Source organism: Ursus maritimus, unplaced genomic scaffold, assembly GCF_017311325.1.
Source record: "Ursus maritimus isolate PB19 unplaced genomic scaffold, ASM1731132v1 scaffold_18, whole genome shotgun sequence".
NCBI lineage: Eukaryota > Metazoa > Chordata > Mammalia > Carnivora > Ursidae > Ursus > Ursus maritimus.
In genome coordinates this window covers 48,364,493-48,385,994 of record NW_024424230.1, presented here as the reverse complement: position 1 = coordinate 48,385,994, position 21,502 = coordinate 48,364,493, and the positions used below count along the sequence as shown (strand labels likewise).

At 36.2% G+C, this 21,502-nt stretch overlaps 1 protein-coding gene across 2 annotated transcripts in view; it reads right to left on the bottom strand.

The window, feature by feature from the left end:
- The window catches only part of USP14 (ubiquitin specific peptidase 14), a 44,500-nt gene extending 24,432 nt beyond the window's left edge, over positions 1 to 20,068 (bottom strand). The window contains exons 1-5 of one of the 2 annotated variants that reach the window (XM_040632676.1): positions 19,868 to 20,068; positions 15,460 to 15,605; positions 13,330 to 13,362; positions 2,439 to 2,543; positions 1,254 to 1,357 (exon numbers count right to left, since the gene is read on the bottom strand). In XM_040632676.1, the coding sequence (XP_040488610.1) occupies positions 1,254 to 1,357; positions 2,439 to 2,543; positions 13,330 to 13,362; positions 15,460 to 15,605; positions 19,868 to 19,883 (404 nt within the window). In that variant the 5' untranslated portion in view covers positions 19,884 to 20,068. The remainder of the gene's footprint in view (positions 1 to 1,253; positions 1,358 to 2,438; positions 2,544 to 13,329; positions 13,363 to 15,459; positions 15,606 to 19,867) is intronic. The other variant, XM_040632677.1, reaches the window with a different exon arrangement.
- Positions 20,069 to 21,502: the final 1,434 nt, after the last annotated feature.

Sequence of the window (21,502 nt, the reverse complement as noted above, 5' to 3'; positions counted from 1 at the left end):
AAATTAACTAAAAATGTATCAGAATAAAAATGGATCAGAGACCTAAATTTAAGAACTAAAACTGTATAGCTCTTAAAAAAAAAAATAGGAGTAAATATTTGTGACCTAGGATTAGGCAATGGTTTCATACATAAGATACACAAACACACAAAACACAAACAAAAGAAAAATTAAATTCATCAAAAATAAAAACTTTTGTGTTAACAAAACAACAACATCGAGAAAGTAAAGACAACTCACAAAATGAAAGAAAATATTTGCAAATTTTCTATCTGAAAAAGGACTTGTATCCAGAATATAGAAAGAACACTTATAACTGAGTAATAAAAAGGCAAACCATTTAAAACACAGGCAAAGGATTTAAACAAACATTTCTCCAAAGAAGATATTCAAGCCAGTAAGCACATGAAAGGATGCTCAACATCACTAGTCATTACGTAAATGCAAATGACAACTACGGTGAGATACCACTTTACCCTTAGGATGACTACCATCAAAGACATACAATAACAAGATTGGCATGGAGATGGAGAAACTGGAACGCCCTTACACTGGCGCTGAGAACAGAAAATGGTGCCTAGCAGTTTGGCATTCCTCAAAACGCTGTTTAACAGTTACCATATGGCCAAGCAATCCACTCATAACCAAAAGAAATGAAAACAACTGGTCTGCACAAAAACTTGTCCTTGAACGTTCATAGTAACGTTACTCAAAGGAGCTACAAAATGGAAACGAATCAAATGTTTATCAACAGATGTACAGATTAACAAAATGTGGTCTGTCCATCAATACTGGAATATTATTCAGACATAAAAAGGGATGAAGCACTGATACAGACTGCAACACGAATAAACCCAGAAAATATTACGCTGAGTAAAAGAAACCAGTCACAAAAAGTCATCCATTGTATGATTCCATTTATATGAAATGTGCAGAATAGGCAAATCTTTAAGACAGAAAGTAGATAAATGGTTGCCTAGAGCTAGAGGTGGGAAGGGTAAAATGAGTGACTGCTTATGAATATAAGGTTTCTTTCAGGGTGGGGGTAAGAAAAGAACCTAAAATCAGACTGTGGTGATGGCCGTACAACCTTGTGAATAAACACCATTTAAATGAATACCTTAAAAGGATGAACTGTACAATAAATGAGTATCTCAGTAAAGCTGCTAAAAAATTATACACAAACCACTACTCACCCCCAATGTGAACCTCCCTTACCCACCAAAAGGACTCACATTTCTCTTCTGTCTTACCTTTTAAGGGCATCTTTGAGTTCAGGCACAGAACGAATACACTGAACCGTAGCATTCATGTAACAAGTGTTACCAAGGTTTGTCAATCCACACGGTAATTCCATCTGATAAGGACAAGGATTAACACATTTTTAAAAAAGGACATAGCATATATAAAATCACTAAAGTTCACTGTGAAGTATAACTTACCAACTCATACCAATTTATATTCCAACTTTACCCAAAAGTAACAATGTTTTATACTAACAGAAATGTTTACTTGCATTATGTTGACAAACATTGTTTTAATTCCCTTCTCAAAAATAATAAATGAACAATCATATCAGTCTTGCCCCCCCCCTTTGAAGGTTTATCATTAGAACGGGGTGACAAAGTATACACAGAAACACTTCAAAAAAAGAAAATAATACTATAAAAATGCTGGATGGTAAAAAAAAAAAAAAAAAAAAAAAAAAAAAACAGTCGACAAGTTTGTGTTGACCAGTTTTCTAAACCAATGTTGGAATTAAGGATAAATTGTATGTATTTCCAGCCAAGTAAAGTTTTAAGAATTTTAACATCCCACCATTTAAACTAGCTATCCTCTTTGAGCCTGTTTTCCCATAAAATAATAGCACTGTTAGCACTGCCCGACGCTTATTTATTAAAGACACAATTTGACTTTACATTGAATTATCCAAGGACCCTTCAAGCCAACTTCATAAATAAAATCTTTTACTTCTAAAACACACATCTTGGGGAGCCCCAGGTCAGGCTCCACGCTCAGTGTGGAGTATGCTGGAGATTCTCACTCTCCCTCTCCCCCCAACTCACAAATGTGTTCTAAATAAATAAAATCTTTAAAATAAATAAACAAAAACACACATCTTGATATTACCAATTAAGTCTTCAAATCACTTATTTTTTTTTAAGATTTATTTCAGAGAAAGTGTGTGTGCACTCGAGCAGGGGGAAGGGGCAAAGAGAGAGGGAGAGAATCTCAAGCAGACTCTCTCAGAGGTGGAGCCCGTCACAGGGCCTGAGCCCCCGACCCTGAGATCATGACCTGAGCCAAAATCAAGAGTCAGACGCTTAACCGACTGAGCTACCCAGGCGCCCCAAAACTTCAAAACATTTAGATGCTACTTTCTAAAAGGCATCTTAGTAACTGCAGCAATCAAATATATAAAACATGGTCTATCTTACCGCAGATGCTAACTGTTCTTCTGTCATGTCTTCTACAAAGACAGTTTTAGCTGAGGGTTCCTCAGGAAGAGCATCTGCTGACCCCATCATTAGTAGAGTCATTCCCTGTTTTAAAAAAAATTTAATTTCATAAAAATGCTCAAAATTTGATAATGTTTATGTCCAATGAAAGAAGCCAGACACAAAATAATAAAACATATTGTATGCTTGTATTTGCCAGAAAAGGTAGGTAAATCTACAGACACACAAAGTAGACTAGTGACTGCTAGGGCTAAAGGTGGGAAGAGGGAGTGACTTTAAACAGACACCTGTTTCTTTCTGGGGTGATGGAAATGTTCTAAAATTAGATTGTGAAGGTTCCACAACTCTTGTCAATATACTAAAAATCACTAACAGTTTAAAAAAAGTACTGAAGTGGCTGCTTTAGGCCAGAGGTCACCTGCTTATATGCAAAGGGGCACAAGGAAACTTTTCAGAATGGTGGAACTTCTGTATCCTGATTGTGGTGGTGGTTATGTGACTGTATGAAACTAACCAAAATCAAACTGCACACGAAAAATAGGTGAATTTTAATCCATATAAATTATACTTCAATGAAGCTAGGGGAAAAATAAAATACTGTCATAAAGACAGTTGAGAATGTTTACAATACTGGAGGGGAGGGAATTCTCGAAACGATCATATAGTGGAATTATTTCTCCCCAAAACAAAGTGCAGATAGCATTCTTTCTGTCAATGTCTATTGTATAACTGTAACAATTATTTACAATGGAATAGAATTATTTTGAGAGCACCAAACCCTCCATTATTGAAAAATATCACACCAAACACATAAATTAGATCAAAATATCCAATTTTATAATTCTACATCATTAACCTAAGGGAATATTTACATTCAACACATACATAACATTCCATACAACAGAAAAACAATGAAGACCCTGTCTCCTTAAATCACATAATACTGAAATGTTAACAATATCTTACTATGGAAGACAAACACATAAGACAAACGAAAGGAGTAGGGAGGTTTAAAAAAAAAAAAAAAAGCCAGAAGTGGAGTTTTAAGAAGAAAAAAAGACAGTAAGAGAAGATAAAAAATTTGCAGAGGAGGATTAAAATTAGAAAATTAATAAGGCCTGGGGTGCCCGACTGGCTTTTAGTCAGTAGGGCATGTGACTCTTGATCTCAGGGTTGTTAAGTTTGAGCCCCATGTTGGGTGTAGAGATTACTTAAAAATAAAATCTTAAAAGAATTTTTTTTAAAAAGAAAATTAATAAGGATAACAAACTCAGTCCTGAGAGCACCTATGCTGAAATCCAGTAACCTTCATTCTATCACCTGTTATTGTTACTTGAACTTTCCGTGAGATAATAGCAAAGGAATACTAAACCATCACTAAAGAATCTTTTTCTAAAGACTACTATCTCAGGAAAACCAAATATTTAAGAATGTACTAGGCAAATAGTCTGTTAGAAATATGACAGAAAAGAAGGAATATCAGTAAATATCTAAGAGTAAATATAACAAAATATATGTAATACTTTAATAAGAAAACTATAAAGCTTTAACTTAAGGATATAAAAAACACCCAAATAATAAACTGAAAGTCAGGACCAGTTTCTAGACAGAAAAAATTACTGTAAAGATGTGATTCCAAATTATTATATAAATTTAATTTTTTGAAACTTCACAAAATGATTCATTCGTGTACCAAATTTATACCCATAATAACAGCTAAGAAATTTCTTAAAAAGGATAAAGACTAAAACAACACCATTTAAGGTAAGAAAACAGATTATACAATGAAGAATGTTGAGAAAAACTGGATAATAATTTAGAAAAAAATATCATCAGTCCTCCATTTCCTGGTATGCCATACCCAAAATGAATTACAAATTAAAGATTTAAAAAATAAAACAAAGGGCGCCTGGTGGCTCAGTGGGTTAAGCATCTGACTCTGGTTTCAGCTCAGGTCATGATCTCATGGATGGTGAGACTGAGCCCCACAACGATGGGCTCCACACTTAGTGCTTGAAGAGTCTCTCCCTCTGCCCCTCCCCCAACTTGTATGCATGCACTCGCACTTTCTAAAATAAATGAATCTTTTAAAATAAATAAATAAAACAACTAATTACAAAATCATGTAAGTGAATTAAAAAATCTTGCTTTGCTGGAATATTTTCTAAAATTGACATAAAAGATGAAAGGACTAATGTTACTACACATATCTTGAAAACTTCTGTAAAACATTACCAGTCAAAATTTAAAAGGAAAAAATGGAGAAAAAGGTTACACTATAGAGAAGCATGCAAAAAAAATAAATAAATAAAAATCAGTAAAGCAAACACCATAGAAAACTGGGCAGAAGATAAAAACAGTAAACAAAAAGGTGTAAAATAAATTAAGATTCTACCATAAGAAGCTAGAAAAAGCATACGTGAAAACCAAAGTAAAAGAAGGAAATAAAGCAAAGAAGTGAAATCAGTAAAATGATAAAAGAACAAGCAAACGTTGATTCTTTTGGGGGGGGGTGTAATCAATGAAATTGACAAATCTCTGGGTACATAATGAAGAAAGCGAGAGAGAAACCACAATTTGCCAATACCAGGGGGGGGAAAAGAGAAAACAGCACTAGAGACAGCACTCTAGAATTAAAGGATAATAAGAGTGTATTATGCCAATCAAGTTGACAATTAAAACTGTAAATTAAATGGACCAATTCCTTAAAAGATGTTAATTACCGAAACAGATGTCAAAGAAAATATAACATCTCAATAGTCCTGTATTTATTAAATACACTAAATCCCTAAGTGAAAGTCTTCCCACAAAGAAAGCTCCAAGCTTCACTGGAGAATTCTATGAACCACTTAAAGAAAATCTCTTTCAGAAAAGAGGAGAGGTGGGGATACCTCCTAACCCATTTTATATGGCCAGGATTACACTGATAGCAAAAGCAGACAAAAACAAGTTAAGAAAACTATAAACCAGTAATTCTCACAAAAAGAAACACAAAAAATCCTTTACAAAATACCACCAAAAAGAATCCAGCAATATATAAAAAAGGAAAATACATAATGACTAAATGGGGTTTATCCCAAGAATGAAAGGTTGGCTTACTATTCACAAGAGTCAATATATTTCCACATTAACAGATTAAAGGATCAAAAAAAAATGATCACTGCAATAGATATGGAAAAAGTACTTGAAAAATTCAACTCCCATTCATGAATAAAAACTCTCAGCAAACTACAAATAGAGAACTTCCTCAAACTAATGGTGAGCATTTGTAAAACAACTCCAGCCATAACTGGAGACTTTTCTCCTAAGATCAGGAAAAAAAACAATGATGTGTGCACTATCAACCACTTCTACTCAACATTGTGCTGAAAATCCTAGCCAGTGCAATAAGGCAAGGAATGGAGACTGAAAAGGGAAAAATAAAACCATTCTTACTTGCAACATGATTGTATCCCACCTACATTATCCTAAACACTAATATGGAAAAATCAGCAAAATCACAGGATACAAGATCAATACACAATAATTAAGTCTACTTCTATATGTTAGCAATAAACAACTGGAAAATGACATCTGAAAAATACCATTTATGATAGCACCAAATACCATGAAATATTTAATAACATGTAAGAAAAAACATGCGTATGATCCTTTATTGAAAATAAAAGGGGTGCCTGGGTGGCTCAGTCGATTAAGCATCAAACTCTTGGTTTCAGCTCAGGTTATGATCTCATGGGTCCTGACATCAAGCCCCTTGTTGGGCTCCACCCTCGGCAGGAAGTCAGCTTGAAGATTCTCTCCCTTTGCCCCTCCCCTGACATCAGCCCACGCATGTGTGCCCACACAGGTGCTCTCTCTCAAATAAACAAACATTGGAAAAAAAAAAAAAAAGAAGAAGAAGAAAAAGAAAGAAAAGAAAATAGAGCGCCTGGGTGGCTCAGTCGGTTAAACGTCTCCCTTTGGCTCAGGTCATGATCCCAGAGTCCTGGGATCAAGCCCCTCATCAGGCTCCCTCCTTGCTGGGGAGTCTGCTTCTGCTCTGCCCCTCACTGGTGCATGTGCTCTCTCTTTCAAATAAATAAATAAAATCTTTCTTTAAAAAAGAAAAAAATATAAAACACTGCTGTGAGAAATTTTTTTTAGAAGACTCAGTATTAAGATGTCCCAATTTGGGGGTACCTGGATGGCTCAGTCAGTTAAACAACTGACTCTTAATTTTGACTCAGGTCATGATCTCAGGGTTGTGAGATCAAGCCCCCACATTGGGCTCCACGCTGGGCATGGAGCCTGCTTAAGATTCTCTCTCTCCATCTCCCGCTGCCCCTCCCCCTGCTCATGCACACAAGTTCTCTGTCTCTCAAAATAAAAAAAAAGTTTAAAAATATTTTAAAAAGACATCTCAATTTGATATATAGTATCAATATAATTCCATCAAAATCCCAGCAGACTCTTGTAGAAAATAAGCTGAGTCTAAAATGTACAAAGGACATGCAAAGATCTTCGAACAGCCAATAGTTTTGAAAAAGAAGAACAATCAGACTCCTACTACTTAATTTCAAGTCTTGAATAATCAAGACGGTGGGGAGTGGGTAGTGGTGTAAAGGTACATATACAAATCAACAGAAGAGAACAGAATCCAGAAATAGACTTACATGTGCTCACACTCATATGAAAAAAAAAATAAACCTCAACCATTACTTACCAACAAACACAAGAGTCTGCTCAAAACAGATGCTATACCTAAGTATAAAAGCGTTTTACAACTTGGAAAGTTTTAGAAAACAGAGGTGTCTTGTGACCCTGACATAGGCAAAGATTTCTTAGGTGGGACGCAAAAAGTCAAAACCATAAAAGAAAGAAACTGATAGGTTATACTTCAACAAAATTTAAAACTTCTACTCAACAAAACATTATTAAAAGACTAAAAAATCAGAAACTGAGAGAAAATATCAGGGCACATATATCTCACAAAAGACTTCAGCATATATTCTTTATATGCGATTAAGAAAATAATCCAATTCAAAATAGGTAATGATCTGAACAGACATTTCATAAAAAGATAAAAAAGCTGCCAATAAGCTCAAAATGTTCAATATCATCAGTCATCAGATAAATGTAAACTAAAACCACAAGAACGTATCACCACACACCCATCAGATTGGCTAAAAGAAAAATGAGGGACGACAGTCAAATGCCGTGAGGATGCAGAACGACCGGATCTATCACATACTGCTCATAAGAATGCAGAATGGTACAACCAGCACTTTGGAAAGGACCTGGCAGTTCCTTACAAAGCTAAACACATACTTAACCATATGACCCACCAATTCCATTCACAGGTTATTTACTCAAGAAAATGAAAACATGCATCTAGAGATGAAGGTTCCCAGCAGTTCTGCTCGTAACAGTCAAAAAGCAGAAACACAAATCCCCATCAACAGATGAACACACGCATGCACACACACAAATAAAGGGACCAGAATTCTACAATGGGAAAAACTACCCAACATGTGTAATTGTAGTCTCAAAAAAGAGGAGGGCACACAGAAAACATACTTAAATAGCTAAAACTTTTCCAAATAAAAATTATAAACCCACAAATCCAAGAAGCTCAAACAGAATAAACAAAGAAAACCTCTCCAAAACATGTAATTAAATTGCTGAAAAGCAACGGTGAGAAAAATCTCAAAAGCATCAGGAGGAACAAAACACATTACACACAAAGGAACAAAGAATGACCACAACTATGCAAATCAGAAGACATTTTTCACATACTGAAAGAAAAAGTGTTAATCTAGAATTCTATACCTATCAAAAATATCTTTCAAAAATAAAGGTGAAATAAAGGGCTTTTCAGAAAAACAAAAGCAGAGAAAATTCATAGATCTGCTCTGCAAGAAACATGTTAAGTTTTTGAGGCAGAAGAAAATGGTATCTGATGGAAATTTATATTTGGATCCAAAGGAAGAATGCCAAAAATGGTAAATATGAGTTTTAAACATTTTTAATCTCTTTAAATGATAAATGACTATTTAAAGGAAAAATAGGATGAAGCATAAGATTTCTAACATGTAGAAGTAAACTGTATGACAACAGCAAAAAGGACCAGTGAAATGGAAGTATACCGCTTTAAGAATCTTATACTATACCTGAAGTCATTTGTTATTTAAGGCAGATAAGTTAAAGATACATAATATAAATCTTAGAGCAGCAGTTCAATGATAATATAATAAGTATAATAAATATTTTAGCCTTTCTGAATCATATACAGTCCATAAAAAAAGGGTCAGTAAATCTCAGCTGACTAAGATAACATTGATATGTTATGGGACTACAACAGAATCAAATTGGAAATATGTAACAAAAATATATTAGAAAAAGACCCAAATAATTGGAGATGAAACAACATAGTTCTAAACAATCCATGGGGTAAAAAACAACAACGACGAGGACAACAACAAAAAAACCACCCACAACATAAATAAGAAAATATTTAATTGCATAATAAAAATATAGCACATCAAAAGTTGTGGATACAATTATAAGTGATTAAAGAGAAAGTAATAATTTTAAGTGTCTACATAAGGAAAGAAGGCATTAAAAAAAAAAAATCAATGACTTAAGCACACACCTTAAAAAGCAAGAAAATGAAACAATTTAAACCCAAGGTAAAAAAAAGGAAACAAAGAGCAGATCAGTAAAACAGAAAATGGATAATATATAGAATCAACAAAGTAAAAAACTGAAAAGATTAATTGATAAATCCTTAGCACCACTGACCAAAAACAAAACAAAACACCAAAGACATGTCAGTATCAGGAATAAAGGTGGAGGGAGACATCAACAAATAAAGGTAACAGATGTAAGAGAATAATTAATGAATAGTCTGGATATTATGAATAACTTTATGCCAATAAGTTCAATATATTTAAACAAACTTTCTCAAAAGAGAAAATTCACCAAAATGGACATAAAAAGCAGAGAATCTAAATACCCTATATCTATTAAAGAAATTAAATATCAATCAAATTCCCACAAAGAAAATCCAGATAAAATTCACTGGTAAATTATTTCAAGTATTTACAGAAATATTACCAATCTTACACAAACTCATTTAGAAAAGAGAAGGCAATATGTCCCCAAATAAAAATACTAATATCCCTAATGAACATATATACAAATATTTTTTTTAAAAAAAAGAGAAAATTAAATCCAGCAATGCATAGATGAGATAAATAAATCATGACTCAATGGGTGTGTCCCAGTTCTCAAAGTGTTTGTGAACCCCTACTGGTCTCTGAAATTCCTTCACAGAGCCAGCAAGATCAAAACTATTTTCATAATACTAAGATGTTATTGTCCCTTTTTCACTGTGCTGACATCTGCACTAACAGTGGTAAATCACTTGAGGCTAAAAATTTTAACAGTTTAGCACATATCAAAGTAATGACATCAAATAAATTGGTAAAAATGATTAATTTTATTAAATCTCAACCTTTGAATACATTTCTTTGTGATATTCTGTTATGAAATGAGAAGCACCCAATCAAAAAAGACTTACTTGTCCTAGCAACCAAGATCTCCTTCAGTAGGTGAATAAACTGTGGTACACCCAGAAAATGGACTATACTCAGCATTAAAAAGAACTGAACTATCAAAGCCAAGAAAAGACATGCGGGAAATTTAAATACATATTACTAAGTGAAAGAAGTCAATCTGAAAAGGACACATACTGTAGGATTCCAACTATATGACTTCTGGGAAAAGGCAAAACAATGGAGACAGTAAAAATATCAATGGTTGTCAGGGGGTTGAAGGGATGAACAGGCAAAGCACACAGAATTCTGGGGGCAATAAAACTACTCTGTATGACACTATAATGGTGAATACATGTCATCATACATTTGTCCAACCCCACAGAATGTACAACACCAAGAGTGAATCCTAATGTAAACCATGGACTTCGGGCAACAAGGATGTGTCAATATAAGTTCATCAATTATAACAAATATGGGGCACCTGGGTGGCTCAGTCAGTTAAGCTTCTGCCTTCGGCTCAGGTCGTGATCCCACGGTCCTGGGATCAAGTCCCACATTGGGCTCCTTGCTCAGCAGGGAGCCTGCTTCTCCCCCTGCCTGCCACACCCCATGCTTGTGCAGGCGCGTGCACTCTTTCTCTCCGACAAATAAAATCTTAAAAAAAAAAAATTATAGCAAATGTGCCATCCTGTTAGGGGATGTTGGTAATGGAGAAGGCTCTACATGTGTGGGGAAGAGGATAAATGGGAAAGCTCTGTTTAGCTGTGAACTTAAAACTCAGTTTTTGCTGTGAACCTAAAACTGTTCCAAAAAATAAAGTCTATTAAAAATATATCAGTGGGGTGTGCCTGGGTGGCCCAGTCAGTTAAGTGTCTAACTCTTGATGTCCGATTCAATTTTGGCTCAGGTCATGATCTCAGGATTGTGAGATGGAGACCTTTGTCAGGCTCCAGCTGGGCACAGAGCCTGCTTGAGATTCTCTCGCTCACTCGCTCTGCCCCTACCCTCTCTCTGTATAAAAATAAACAAATAAATATAGACAGATATAGATATATGAAAATAATCAGTAGAAATAACACATCTGCACACCAAAGTATGATCATTTTATTCAGGATAAGCTTGTGTAAATGTCTGAGTTGCAAACTGGACTAGTTGTTTTTTCAATGGAATATCATTTTTATTTAAAACTACAAATTACGAGTTTTTATCCTCAAGTATTTAGCTAACATTTTCTCAAAAATAAGTGAAGTGAGCTTGCTGCCTTAGGGTAAACAACTGACTACATATAGTTGCCAATGACAAAATTAGAGCTTTCGAGTAAAATCAGAATTTTGTATTTGTCGCTATGTATTTGGCACCTTTCCAGTTACAGACAAATAGATTTTTATGCACAAAAGGTCACTGATGTGGTTTCTACCACAAACTAACCAATAATAAGCTATTACATGTTGAGTTTGGGTGTGCTATGAAAGAAGAATGCTCACAATTTTAACTGAAAAGTTACCTCCCTTTTCCAACTATTTATGTGAGGCCAGATTTCTTATATATACCTCAACTAAAACAACATATCGCAATAGATTGAATGCAGAAGCAAATATGAGAATTCAATTATCTTCTATTAAGCTAGATTTTCAAAAGATTTGCAAAAATACAGAACACTGCCAGTCCTTTCATGATATTTTTGGGAAAACATTTAAAAACATAAAATTAACATGTAATGGGTTTGTCATTGTTATTTCTAAATAAACAGGTTTTTTAATTTCAGTTTTAATTTCTAATATGGTAAGTGTTAACAGATATAACTAACATATATGAAACTCTTTGGGGTTTAAAAATAATAATTTTTAAGAGTGTAAATGGGGCTGCAAAACCCAAAAAATCTGAGTTAACCATCCCAGGAATGTAAAATTTAACAATTAAAAATCAAAGAGGGGCGCCTGGGTTGCTCAGTTGGTTAAGGGTCTGCCTTCGGCTCAGGTCATGATCTCAGGGAACTGGGATAAAGCCCCACACTGGGCTCCCTGCTCAGTGGGAAGTCTGCTTCTTCCTTTCCCTCTGCTCCTCCCCGTGGCTCATGAGTGCACTCCCTCTCTCTCTCTCTCTCTCTCTCTCTCTGTCTCTCAAATAAATAAATAAGCTTTAAAAAATATAAAAAATAAAATAAAAATCAATGAGACTAACCAGATTATCAAAGTATCAAAATCATAGGCTATTTTTAGTAACTTAACAAAATTCAACAGCCATTCATAATTTAAAAGGTCTTAGTGAACGAGCTAGTATAAAAAAAGATGCCCATTCTTACCACTTTCTATTCAACACTGTATTAGAAGTCCTAGCCCAATGAAATTGGGCAATAAAAAGAAATAAAAGTCATAAAGATTGGAAAGGAAGAAGTAAAAATACCTCTATTTGCAGATAATATGCTCATGTACATTAAAAACCCCCAACAGGGGCACCTGGGTGGCTCAGTTAGTTAGGCAGCTGCCTTCGGCTCAGGTCATGATCCCAGGGTCCTAGGATCAAGCCCTGAGTCGGGCTTCCTGGTCAGCAGGGAGTCTGCTTCTTTCTCTCCTCCTGCCCCTCCCCACTGCTCATTCTCGCTCTCTCCCTCAAATAAATAAAAATCTTAAAAAAAAAAAAAAAAAAAAAGGAAATAGAATCTAGAACTAATAAAACTATGAGGTGAATTTAACAAGGTCACAGGATGAAAATAAACTACATTTTTATAATCTACCCATGAACGCTGGAAAACAAAATTTTTAAAAAATATCATTTAACAGCCACAAAACCTTAAGTTCAGAGAATCTAACAAAAACCGTGAAGATCCTATGCTAAGAAGCTACAAAACTCAGTTTAAGAGAATATAAACACCTAAACAGAGTACATCACATTTAAGGATTTTAATACTCATTACTGTTAAGATGCCCGTTTTCCCAAACTGAACCAAAGAACCAACACAATCTCAAAATTCCAGGAGTCCATTTGTAAAAATTGAGACTTATTCTAAAATTATAGGGAAATGCAAAGGAGCTAAAACAGCTAAAATATTCTTGCAGAAGTTGGAGAACTTATACCATCTCATTTCAAGACATACAAAAAGGCTTTAATCACTAAGACCATGTGTACTAGCATAAATTATAATCAAATATATCAAGGAGACAGGAGTCCAAAAGTAAACCTACAACAGATGTTCAAAAAAGATTCCAAGACAAGTCAACGGGAAAAGGAAAGTATTTTCAATAGACAGTGCTGGATATAAACAGGCATTTAGAATGCATTTGCGTACAATAATTAAGAAACTGAATTATAGTAAGTGCTCTTATAATACTTACATTTTTTATTTTGAGGTTTCCCCAGTCATCATCCTGTTTTAAAAGCAAATGAAAAGCATTTAACCACTCCTGTATACTTTGAACATATTCTAATAATCAACGAATTTTAAGCTACTCCAAAATAGAATAAATTTTTTGTTTGCACATTTTACTTAAAATTACTACAATCAAAAGTATTTTTTTTAAATGCAGTCTTAAAGTCAGTAAGTCTTACAATTGCTTAAACTACAAAAGACACAATCTAAAAGACAATAAACCTGACCATACCAAAAGGACTGAAAACACTTGACTGATGACAAATACTAATTTTTTGCATGTTTGTTACATGTATGGAACCAGCAAAGCTAATAATTAGCTTATGTGACGGGAATGAAGAGAACTTATGAAATAAGGTCTACATAATTAGAATGATTATATAATTTACTGTCCAAAGCAGGAGATTCTTGAGAATGAAAGTGCTGTTAAAAATTATACCAGGACTGGCAGAGGCAAACTAACCCTTAATAACATTTGCTGTGTCCACAAACGTTTCTCAAGACCTAAATTTCACATCTATGAAGTACTTAAATACTTTCACTTCAATATATTCAATTAAAACAATTTTTTTTTAATGCCATGAATGGCCCACAGGTATCTTGGCCTACTGCAGCTAAGCCCTTTCCCTTCACAGGATAAAGTCATTTCCATTATTACTTCTTTACACAAGATGCCAGGCACCTAATATGCTTCCCTTTGGTGGTGCCACTAATTATCTCTTTGGACATCCTGCTTCAAAGTGCAACAGTAATTTCCTAAATGTCCTTCTCAGTTTAAGGGCCACTTCTATTAATCATAAGGAATGATAACTATATATGCTCCCTCAGATATCTTATCTGAGGTCACACAAAACTGAAAAATGAACTGAGATCTGCTTGAATTTTAAGTCACATGCTCTTCTGGTCCCCTGCTATATGTTACTTAAATCTCTCAGATGCTACGTTTTCTTACTTATGAAATTATAAAATACATTTACTCTCATTTTTAAAATATATATAGTTGAGAATTAAAGAAAATAAAAGCCTGGCACAGAATAATTTTTCAATAAGGGATCGCTATTAGTTTCATTTAATTACCATTTCTCTGTAATTCTCCACAGTACACCACCAGCATACAGCTCATCACAAATTCAGTTATCAAGTTCACTGAAGACTAAAAAGCTCATACTGCAACTTGGAGGGGAAACAATGTTTTCTTCACCAGCATCAATTTTACTGCCCAGCTGAAGGGGCAACCAAACCTTATCTCTAAAGTTAACTACAGCATTTTGGCATTCCATACCTAAGTCTTGAGGATAGTATTTTTTTAAAACTATACTTCCATAGTACTACAAACAATACTACTTGCATCTTTTTGTGGCCCGTCACCAATGATGCCAGTAAGCTTAGACTCCTAACTGTAGTTAATATGACCATTCCAAGGGAACTAAAGGAAAAATTAGGTCTGCTCTCTTTTTAAACAAAAATTTTCTCTCCCACCTCCAAACAGGTTTTACACAGTGATTACTCGTAAGTGATAGAAGCTCTTTTTTAATGGGTAGAATATGAAACAGGCCAAAAGAAAAAATTAACAGTTTTCCAGTATTCCAGAAGTGGGGCTTTGGTAAAGATGTTGAAATATTTTCAATTTCAACATTTGAATGCATGTACAAAATACCTTCTATAGCCTTTTTTTTATCTACCATATTGGTTCCATATTTTTAAGAGATGGAATCTTCTCCACCCTTATAACAGAAAACTACTAAGGATATATAGATTTTTATATTAATCTAAACAAAATCAAATACTTTTTAACACACCCTCACAGGGGAAAAAAAATCCAAACAGAGATAAATGGAAAGTTCCTTACTCCCTGGATTCCTAGGAATATTCACTGATACAATGCATTTTAAAATAAAAATTTTAATGATGCTTTTATAATACAGTGTTTTGAAATGGCCACAACGTTTCTTCCTACACTAACATGAATAAGGTAGTTTTAAATTCATAGACTATATACTTTAACCAAATAAAAAAAATACCTCAAATACTACATTTTCTGGTGTTTGTTTCCATTAATTATATAACAGTATATAATGAAAATTTGCACTTTTACCTTCAATGTTCCTCCTTTCACCATAACTTTCTGTCTGGCCGGCTGGACTCCAGTCAGTGCAAAAAGCTGAGCCTTGAACACCATTGGAGGCTCATCAGTGTTCAATTCTACACCTTCAAACTTCTCCTTTCCCCATTTCACAGTAACTGCAAACAAAACCAGAATTTATTTTTTTCACTTATAAAATAACAGGAATTCAGATTTAGAAGATCCCAGGGGACTATCAGTTTGGCTTTCAAGAACTAGCCTATGTCATTCTTTATACGCTCATAATGTCTACCTAATTAGGAGTGACTTGAATGTAGTAGGTCCTGAATAAAATTTAATTGAATCTAATCCAACTTCCCATTTGATAAATAAAGAAACTCAGATTTAAGAGAAGATGATCGATTTACTAGTCACAAAACTAGTCAGTAAATATTCAAGTCTTTGAATCCTACTCTAATAATCTCAGCAAAATATGATCACTATGGAATTATTTCCCAGAATAAGGTTCACAGACTTCAAAATGTGTTTAATTAAACAACTATTAAAATCAGTACATACTGCCGGAATAGAAAGAGTAAAGAAAAGTTAGAAAGATAATTTGTAAAAACAAAAAAAATTCTTGGAAAAATAAAGCATATTTAAAACAGGTTAAGGAATACAGATTCTGAACTATAAGAAAAAAGGTTCCATGGGAGAATTAAAACATGTGGTTCCTAAGCAAGAGGTGGTCAAAATTTTTTTTAAAAGATTTATTTATTTATTTATTTATTTATTTGACAGAGAGAGAGAGAGAGACAGCTAGCGAGAGAGGGAACACAAGCAGGGGGAGTGGGAGAGGAAGAAGCAGGCTCTCAGCGGAGGAGCCTGACGTGGGGCTCGATCCCAGAGCTCTGGGATCACGCCCTGAGCCAAAGGCAGACGCTTAACCGCTGTGCCACCCAGGCGCCCCGAGGTGGTCAAATATTAAGAATCCAAAGATACGACTAAATCATTAAAAAATACAGAAATCCTACTTCAGTCATTTGGATGGCTATTAAAAAAAGAAGATGAAGAAGAAAATACCAAGTGCTGGTGAGGATATAGAAAAACTAGAACCCTTAAGTATCCCTGATAGGAATATAAAACAGTACAGCCACTGCAGAAAAAAGTATGGTGTAATTAAGTAATTAAATTTTAAAAAAGTAATTAAAAAATTAAACTTAACCATATTACCCAGCAATTCTATTTCTAAGTATACACTCAAAAGTATGAAGCAGGGACTCAAACTGTTATGTGTATACCCCTGTTCAAAGTTCATTATTCACAAAAGCCTCAAAGATGTGAGTGACCCAAATGTCCATTAACAGATAAACGGATGAACAAAATATGGTAGACATACAATGGATATTATTCAGCCTTAAAAAGTAATGAAATTCTTATACATGCTATAAAACATAAGTGAACCTTGGAGACATTATGCTAAGCAAAATAAGCCAGATATAAAAAGTCAAACGTTATGATTTCCCTTATTTGAGGTACCTACAGTGGTCAAATTCATAGAGACAGAAAGTAGAATGGTGGTTGCCAGGAGGCTGGGAGGAAGAGGAAATGAAGAGTTATCGTTTAATGGGTATAGAGTTTCAGTGTAGGAACAGAAAAAGTTCTGGGGGGGCCTGGGTGGCTCAAATGGTTAGGCGTCTGCCTTCGGCTCAGGTCAGGATCTCCAGGTCCCGGTGATTGAGCCCCACATCAGGCTCCCAGCTGGTTCAGCGGGGAGCCTGTTTCTCCCTCCCCCTCTGCATCTCCCCCTGCTTGTGTGCTCTGTTTCTCTCTCTCTCTCTCTCAAATGAATAAAATCTTTAAAAAAAAAAAAACAAAACAAAACTTCTGAAGGTGGATGGTGATGATGGTTGCACAACAGTTATGTATTTAACGCCAAAAAATGTACACTTAAAAATGGTTAAAACAGTACATTTTTTGTTATATACATTTTACCATATACTAAAAAAAATTTCAATTGGCCTCATATAATAGCTAACTTCTGAAATACATAAAAATAAGTAAACGCAAGGATATACATAGCTTGTTTCCGCTGAAAACTTCATACCTACTCAAATGAGAATCTCACAACTAATAGCTATCTATTTTCCTAATAAAAGCAAAACATGAAAAACTAATCCTTACTCCAAATCCCACCCAATTCCTTCACTAGTTCAATTAATGCGTTTAGCATTCATTCAATAAGCCCCAGAACAAGCACTGGGCAGATTCTATGAACTCAGAATCCAAAAAGAGAGAGAAAAGGGGGAGAAAAGGTCAAAATAATTAACAATACAATATAAATATTATAAATGCTACAGGATCACAAAGGAATGCTTCATGAGTGAAGGATTCCCTGCAGGAAGTGGTAACTTTGGGTTCTAACTATCAACTTTGAGTTGAGTCTCAAAGAAGAAATTAGGTGTTAGCCAGACACTTAAAATAGAAGCACTCCTGGAAAAGGTAAGAAAAACATCAAAAGCATAAAACTTTATGTGTTCTGAGATTTAAGTAATTCCCTGAGAGAAAGGGAGGAAGCTAAAACTGGAAGCTGGCCAAGGATCAAGTCGCGAAAGGTAACACTTTAAGTCATGATAAAACATACAGGCTTTGGGCTTTATGTTGCAGAAATGCAGTTATCTGTAAAAGGCCACTTTAGTCTGGTTTGAACATCAGATCACTCCAGCAGCAGCTGGGAAAATGGGCTTGAAGAGGGCACAACTGTAATCTTGAAATAAACCAGGAACAGAGAACAATGTACAAGCAAAAGATAAGACTAAACCAAAACAGTATTAAAAATAATGAAGAACCTATCTGAAATTGATTTAGCGGTGTCACCATGAGCAAGTTAAACTTTTTGCTTACCCATCAAAGAGAATTATACCAGTATCATATTATTATGTTGAAGATAAAAACAAAGCAACATGTATAAAAACACTAGCTTTGTGCCCAGTATACAGGTGTTCATTAATTTTTACAGCACTTATCCTTAACTATATATGACTCTATTTAATTTTCTACTAAAACTTATGAAATGGCACTTAAAATAGTCTTACTTTAATATAGGGGTTTTTGCCAAACCTGAAAATATAAATTCTCAATATGGAGAGGTCAAAGAAGAAATCTAGAAATCTACTCCAATTCTCTCATCTTGGAAATAAGGAAAAGATATGATTAAATATTTAAGATAGAATGTAATGTAAAGATAGATAGTTTGGTCAATGTAAGTATTTTTTGAGAGGAACAAAGAGAGGGGTTGGTGGTGTCCTTATGTGAGTCTACCAGTTTGTTTAAGGAGTAGCATACACTGGTATTTATCGCCATCACTTAATTAATAACCCCTCAATTCTACATTGCATAAATAGTATATTTCAAGTACCATTCTACTGTTAATCATGGCTTTAGAAAGAGGTTGAGCAATCATTAAAGCATTCAATTCAAGATTCTAGAACACCAAGAATCCACCTCGAAATTAAGCATTAATCCTTTGTTTCATATCATTCTTTGAAAATGCTGAATCTTCTTAAAGGAATTATGATAGAGTTAGGAACGGGCAATGAATCACACATCCATGGCGAACCGAAGTCAACAGATACGTTTTAGGTGCCATTTTGAATAAGACTAAGAACAGCAAGGTCCATTAAGTGAAAATGTGATCCCTAGCCAATACCTTGGACTGCCTCAAGCAAAATAAAATAAAAACTGTCAAACGCCATTTAAAAGGAAATGAAGCCTGCGGGTATTTGTATTTATCTAAGTCTCAAAGCTAACACTACGCTTGAGACGTAAAACTCAATATAACGTTTGATGAAATGAAAACAAAGCAGAAAGTTAACAATCTACCTCGGGATAAAACCGATTGGTACAAAAGGGGTGTTTGAGCCAAAGGCAGCAAGAGATAAGCAAGCTATGGGAAGCTGTTAAGGGAAACCTCAAGCACCAAGAATGCGAACCTTCCATTCCAGGTCCTTCCCATCCCTCCCTTACCTAGGCTTCCCCCTCCTAGACTCTCCCCTTCCACAGCTACCACTAACGAGTCCAAGAAAATCCCACTACACCTCTAGCCTGGTCCCGGGTGCCTCAGGACACACCCTCACCTCTCCTGGCTCACTAGGACAGCGACAGAAACTATTCTGCAGAGTCACCGCTCCGAGCTGACTCGCCCTCCCATCCCACTCCCCACCCACCCGACCCAGAGGGACAGCGATCCCTCGGGTTGTAGAGCTCGGAAAGAGCGGGCGAAGAGAAAGGGGCCTGGGTCGTCGCCACGCCGCAGTCACCCCCACCCATGCCTGCCCGGTCCCCTCCCCCGCCCAATGCTCAGCCGGGTGCCTGCCCTGCAGGCCCGGCCTACTCAGGGGCCTAGCGCAGGACGGAACTACAGGGCGAGGAAAGAGCTCACCGGAATAAAGCGGCATGGCGGCGCAAGAGGCGGCGGCGGTGCAGGAAGGCCGGGCCTGGCAAGGGCGTGGAAGGGAAAGGGGCGAGCTGAAGCTGTGGCGGCGGCCAAGGCAGAGGCGCGGTAGTGGCGGCAGCACGGGTGCGACGAGAATCTCATTCAAACCGGCCACTGGCGATGACGCAGCAACACGCAGTTCGCCCGCCCGCGGAGCCACGGGGCGACTGCAGGAGAAGACCCGGCGCGCAGAGCGGGCGAGGCGGGGCGGGGCCTGGAGGGTGGAGAGCCGAGGGAGGTGGGAGGGGAAGCAGCGCGAGGCAGCGGGCAAGCGCGAGCGCGCGGCCCCTGCACCAGCACAGGTGCACGCCTGCGCAATGCGCTGCGCTGCCCCGCGCCCACCGCAGAGTGGGCCTGGCCCTGGCCCGCCTGGCCCGCCTAGCCCGCCTGGCCCCCGCTGGATGCGAACTTGGTACCCCGCAGCTGTCCTTTTAAAAAGTCTTTCTGCCCGTTTTCGAAAGAGTGGTTTAATTCAAGATGGGCATTTTTTTTCTTGTTAATATAGCCAGTAGAAGGGCTCAGAGAGGCCTTGCTCCACCCCTCACCTGGGTCTGTCTACTTATTAAAAATATCCAGCTCTCCCTTTCAGAATTTTATGACAAAATGCGTATCAAAAGTCTTTGAATACTGCAGAGATAGGCCTGCCTTGATTGCAATGTATTACTGTTGTTTCTAACAACCGGTTCGGACTCTGGGTTGAATCTAGTAAGACAGAAGAAAAAAAAAAAAAGCCCACCATGGTGGGAGTTGCCCGTAGCCCTCCACTTACTGGTCTTGGACCTGTTTCCCCCATATGAAAAAAAAGAATTCAACTGGATCGTTTCTGAGGCCTCTTCAAAGTCTAAATGGTCATGGGAGAGGTAAAGTCAAGCATTCTAGATGAGAAGTAGGTCCTATAAGTGAAAGGAGAAATTTCAGAGATTCAAGTCAAACCTGAGGTACTTTCTTGCCTTAGGGAGGCTTTATTTTGATTCCAAATGGTGCAGAAGTGTTGAACCTGTCCATATTTCGAGACGTAACTTGTCCACATTTCAAAACGCTACAACCCATTCAGAGACCGATTTCATGAATGTACATCAGGAGTCGTATTCACCCTTTCTACTTCAAGACCTATGAGAATAAGATCCAAAATGTAGTGGAAACAACGATGCTGTAGAATATCTTTTAAAGTGATGTATGTAATATTGAGTGGAAAGAGTATATCAGACTTATTGAGCATTATGATTGCAAGTGCATAAAATTAAAATTAATGGTCATGAAGACTTGTCTGAATCTGGTTATTACTCGCTGTGTGACTTCTCAGCTTCAGTTTCCTTCTCTATGAAATCAAGAATAAGATCTACATTATAGGATTCTTATGAAGATTAAATAAGATCACATATAGAAGATGCTTAGCACAGTCCATCACAGGTACTAGGCCATAAATAGCTATTAGAGATTACACAATAAAAACTCCAGAGGGATTTTGTAGGGTATGGTCAGACTATGGGTAGCTTTATTCTCTATTTTCCAAATGGTCAGTCATATATTTCTATAAAATATATCTTTGTATTTAATTTTAATTCCAGTATAGTTACCATA